At 46.0% G+C, this 5,758-nt stretch overlaps 1 protein-coding gene across 1 annotated transcript in view; it reads left to right on the top strand.

Moving 5' to 3' along the window:
* Nucleotides 1–3,067, top strand: part of LOC129867326 (uncharacterized) — a 3,838-nt gene extending 771 nt beyond the window's left edge. Inside the window, exons 2-3 of the mRNA XM_055940656.1 lie at nt 1,847–2,070; nt 2,222–3,067. Of these exons, the coding sequence (XP_055796631.1) occupies nt 1,847–2,070; nt 2,222–3,067 (1,070 nt within the window). The remainder of the gene's footprint in view (nt 1–1,846; nt 2,071–2,221) is intronic.
* The last annotated feature ends 2,691 nt before the right edge of the window (nt 3,068–5,758 follow it).

The following is a 5,758-nucleotide window of genomic DNA, read 5'->3' as shown; positions in this document are numbered from 1 at the left end:
AGGTTCACCTAAGGATTGCACTGACTATGACACATCTGCAACCAAATATAAACCAGAATTTGAATGCTTTTTGACATGATGACGCACATACATGGATAGTGTGGTATCCAAAACATGGCCTCAATTTAAACAAAGTAGAGGTTTGTGTATTTGAAGTGATGTACTGCATTGTGCACAGTGTCCTTCACACAGTATGTTCTAACCACACCACACACTGCCTTGGTGAAGCAGTCTGCAAGTAGCTCCCTACACAGACAATACTACTCCTAATGCAGGAGACCAGATGGGATGAGCCACTCTTTAGTCACAGTAAAAGTCAAAGTAGTTCAGTCTCATCCCTTTAGCAGTGAGGCACTCCAACCCTCTGACCGTCCTCACCCTCGGGGCAGCTGGCTGAGGTCTTTGTGTTCCCTAGCTTTCAGCCATGCTCTCTGTCCTCACCTCCACTTGCAGGCCAGCACGCCATGCCACCCTGCTTCCACTCTCTGCTGCCTGCCAAATCAAAGCGACAGGATTAAAAGCTGCTCCTCCTTTTTCTTCAAGCTCTTATTTATTTATATCCACAGAGGGAATGCAGCAAAGTAAATGTCACTTTGAACTGGCTTCAGAGGGCGGTTTTCAAAGTGATCTTCGTTATGCCATAGCCCCATGATTAGATCCTATATCAATCTGAGAATGAACGCTGAGTCCATTAGACTGAGCTGTTCTCTGTGACTATTCACTGCTGAAGGGTTAGCTACAGTGCATCAAATTGATAAAAGATTGTGATTTAATGCAGTTATAGTTTTGAAAATCTAATTAAATGATCAGATGATGTCATCCGTATGAAACATCTATGTACATGGTCCATATTTGTATTGTGTAATCATAATGGGACTGGTATTTGCAAATGTGGCATTTTTCTTTGTCTATAAATAACTGAAAATACACAGTGCCAAGTTGTTCTCAGTGATCAGACAGCATATTTGCTGTTGGGTAGTACCACAGTAGTAATCTGAGGATTGGAAAAGGAACAAATAGATTTCCACCAGTCTCATAGGCCCTACAGGGATTAAAGCTGACTGTTATTTTGATTTTGTTATTATTTTATTCATTTAACCCCACAGTAGATCCTCACTTTTTAATTCAGTGGGATATAGCCCCTGGTGGCCTCGGATGTGAGAGTGCTACCCACTTGCATTGTGTATCTTCATGCCAGCCTGTGTGTGACTGAACTGAAGAGGACATGAGCAGCACACCACCTGTCCATCACACTCTTCCCAATCCTCCTCTCTCTCTCCTCTCTCTGATCTTCTTTTTTGCTCTGCCAAGTCCCACTGTGAAGCTGCAGTAGTTGAAGTATACAAAACATTAAGAACACCTGCTCTTTTCATGACATAGACTGACCAGGTGAATCCAGGTGAAAGCTATGATCACTTATTGATGTCATTTGTTGAATCCACTTCAATCAGTGTAGCTGAAGGGGTGAAACAGGTTAAAAAATGATTTTTAAGCGTTGAGACAATTGAGACATGGACTGTGTATGTGTGCCATTCAGAGGGTGAATGGGAAAGACCAAAGGTTTCAGTCCCTTTTAACTGGGTATGGTAGTAGGTGCCAGGCATGCCGGTTTGTGTCAAGAACTGCAACGCTGCTGGATTTTTCACCCTCAACAGTTTCCTGTGTGTATCAAGAACGGTCCACCACCCAAACGGCATCCAGCCAACTTGACACAACTGTGGGAAGCAATGGAGTCAACATGGGCCAGCATCCCTCCTGGTAAAGGCTATGCCCTTATGAACTGAGGCTGTTCTGAGGGCAAAAGTGGGTATATAAGGAAGGTGTATTTAATGTTTGATATACTCAGTGTACAACAACAAACCAGTCACCAGCCACCACCAGGACACAGCCAGTCACCAGCCATCACCAGGACACAGCCAGTCACCAGCCATCACCAGGACACAGCCAGTCACCAGCCATCACCAGGACACAGCCAGTCACCAGCCATCACCAGAACACAGCCAGTCACCAGCCATCACCAGGACACAGCCAGTCACCAGCCATCACCAGGACACAGTCAGTCACCAGCCAGTGAGACTGGGAGTTTTTCCTAGCCACCGTGCTTCTACACCTGCATTGCTTGCTGTTTGGGGTTTTAGGCTGGGTTTCTGTACAGCACTTTGAGATATCAGCTGATGTAAGAAGGGCTATATAAATACATTTGATTTGATTTGATCACCAGGACATAGCCAGTCACCAGCCACCACCAGGACATAGCCAGTCACCAGCCACCACCAGGACACAGCCAGACACCAGCCACCACCAGGACACAGCCAGACACCAGCCACCACCAGGACACAGCCAGACACCAGCCATCACCAGGACACAGCCAGTCACCAGCCACCACCAGGACACAGCCAGTCACCAGCCACCACCAGGACACAGCCAGACACCAGCCATCACCAGGACACAGCCAGTCACCAGCCACCACCAGGACACAGCCAGTCACCAGCCACCACCAGGACACAGCCAGTCACCAGCCACCACCAGGACACAGCCAGTCACCAGCCACCACCAGGACACAGCCAGTCACCAGCCACCACCAGGACACAGCCAGACACCAGCCACCACCAGGACACAGCCAGTCACCAGCCACCACCAGGACACAGCCAGTCACCAGCCACCACCAGGACACAGCCAGTCACCAGCCACCACCAGGACACAGCCAGACACCAGCCACCACCAGGACACAGCCAGTCACCAGCCACCACCAGGACACAGCCAGTCACTAGGCATCACCAGGACACAGCCAGTCACCAGCCATTACCAGGACACAGCCAGTCACCAGCCACCACCAGGATACAGCCAGTCACCAGCCACCACCAGGACACAGCCAGTCACCAGCCACCACCAGGACACAGCCAGTCATCAGCCACCACCAGGACACAGTCAGTCACCAGCCATCACCAGGACACAGCCAGTCACCAGCTATCACCAGGACACAGCCAGTCATCAGCCACCACCAGGACACAGCCAGTCACCAGCCACCATCAGGACAGCCAGAGAAACTTTACTAAGAAGAGACTGACTGAACTCAGAAACACAGCACAGCATCATAATGCATCACAGGACAAGATATACAGCAATTAGTCTCACTGTCAAAAGAAGCACTTCCCTTTTTGTCTGGAGTTTGTTGTGCACTGCACTGCAGGCTAGAATTGACATACAAAAACAATGCCCTTGAACAGTATTGCAGATACACATTGCACATTTATACTGCATGAGGATCATATTTGCATTAATTACATACAATACATAATGGACCAAGGATAGTCTAGCAGGGGAGTTAGTCTAGATAGTCTTTAGTCAGGCACATTTTGGAATGAAAGATTAGTCATAATCCTGAATAGCAATGGCTTGTGGGAGGTTGCTTGTGCTTATTCTCCAGTCTCAAGGACACTGCGTAATGTTCTCTTTCTAAAGCTGTGTTACATCAACTTCAATGGTGCCTCCCTGAAAATAGGCATCGGATATATCCCTTTGTATTCTACTGCTGTTGGCCCCACAGTTGGTGATGAATTGATTTATGGTTTGTGGCATAGTCAGGGCTCCTGAACATGCTGTGCTCAAGAGAGTTTTGGCTGACTTTATTTCTGACTGATGTTCAAAAGCAATGACCTGCTGAGGTTCACTGTTCTCAGCGAGGCACTGGGTGTTATTGGCAAGTGAATTGGCACTGCCCTGCTGCTCACAAATCAAAACGGCTTTGAGTCAAAATCAAAATGACGGCTATGGTTCAGTGGTTATTACAGACAATAAATGTCATTATAAATGAACCAAAACAATCAAAACTGAACTAAAAGTTAGACTAAGATGATGACCTGGAAACAGTGAAGAGCAGCCCAGACAGAGATGAGTGGATGCTCCATCATCTGAGTCTGGTGATAAGGTGCCCACCGCCAGTTGGGATGAGGAGGTGGAGGAATGAGAAGTTGCCCGCCAACCTGCTCTTCAGTCCAGCCACGCAGCGGTAGGCAGTGCTAGGGCATCACAGGGCAGCGCAGTGTACAGGAACACCCACTGAGCCCATGCTGGCCTGGAAGTAACGCTACACTGAGGAGTCCAACAGAACACAGCAGCAGAACAGAACACAGAGACAGTGTAGGGGTGGAATACCAACTAGTTCCACAGTGGTGGCGAGTATTGAACTTCACTTAACAAAACAAACACTGTCTAGTACTTTGGTCTGTTCTGTTTCCACAGTGTCTCTCCTCTGCCAAATAGATTATTCCCAAATAACCTTTTAGAGGTTGAAGAGTTTCAGGCTGAAGTCAGGTGGATAAGAGAGCTCAACACAGGTTGGTGGCACCTTAATTTGGGACGATGGACTCGTGGTAATGGCTGGAGCGGAAATAGTATAATGGTATCAAATATGGTTTCCATGTGTTTGATGCCATTCCATTTGCTCCGTTCCAGCCATTATTATGAGTCGTCCTCCCCTCAACAACTTCCTGTGGAGCTCAATGTATGTATGGTATCATATCTGTTGGCCCCTATTGGATGTTTCTCTCACTTCAATCCTTAGATGTTTTTTCCTCAGTCCCACTGCCACAGTGTCTCAGATGCAGCCTGCCTTCAGTGTCTACAATGTCCTGCAGCCTGCATACAAAAGAATACAGCCATGAATAGAGAAGCTTGTTTCTTAAATCCCTTCACATGGAACCAGAGGCAGAGCTGCTGCTATGCTTGAGCCCTCCACCGCTACAGCTGACAGTACCTTAGCTCAGAATGGGCGTTGACGCCAGGGAGTAATCTGACCATGTGTCTCGTCTCATGTTCCTGAACATGCAGGGATCTGTGGACTTCTCCTGTCACCAAGAATGACAAAATCCCTAAGATCCTATTTATGTCAGCTGTACGCCTTAGCAGGAGCCAGTCATTCTGTGATTACATAAAACAGAGAATGCATGGTGTCTTAAAACAGCCCTGTGGATAAAGAACAGGGTATCACAGTTTAGGATCATTATAATGTAGCTAGCAGTTGATGAAAATGCTGGCATCTAGTGGTAAAGAGATGAATAAACCATATGAACAAGATCGAATGTTCATTATTATTTGACTATTGTTAATAACACTGGCTTTAAATAAAATATGTTTCACTAACGTTCATAACAAGTCAACAAATTATAGCACAAGTATACTATAGGCAGCCATGAAAAATGTATGAACTATATACTCGTGAATCTACTATCACCTACTATCACTTACACAGACTCCGACTCCTTTTTTTGGCTTTATGCAGATAACCTTTAAATGGTCATACTTGTCACCTCCCCTTGGCAACTTGTCAACATGGTGCCTAGCATGATTTCCAGCAAGCAAAAAGTAGGATAAGGCAAGAAATTATGCCGAAAAAACATGATGCCACCAAACGTAAAAATAAGTAAGTAGCTTGTGACTTTTGTTATAAGAACAACTTCGAAAACACCTGTTATATTTCTCGGGCAACGGCACAACCGCCAGCCTAAAATAATTAATGGAGCTGCATTGAAAATATGGTGGAATATTCGAAGTTCATCACTTCAGAAAAAATATGTTTTTATGCATTGTCAACAATGCTAAACCAATGGACACATTTAATTTCACATGACAACATTGTAACAATACACCTCGACAGTAAAATCACAGTAGTCCTACTTTACTTCCAACAGGGGGCGTTGTAACACAATATGTTGCTATACACTGAGTATTCAAAACAGAACAGCTGATCTTTCCATGA

This window comes from Salvelinus fontinalis, chromosome 2, assembly GCF_029448725.1.
Source record: "Salvelinus fontinalis isolate EN_2023a chromosome 2, ASM2944872v1, whole genome shotgun sequence".
Taxonomy (NCBI): domain Eukaryota; kingdom Metazoa; phylum Chordata; class Actinopteri; order Salmoniformes; family Salmonidae; genus Salvelinus; species Salvelinus fontinalis.
Note: the sequence above shows the minus strand (reverse complement) of the source record. Positions and strands in the feature narration are given on the sequence as shown.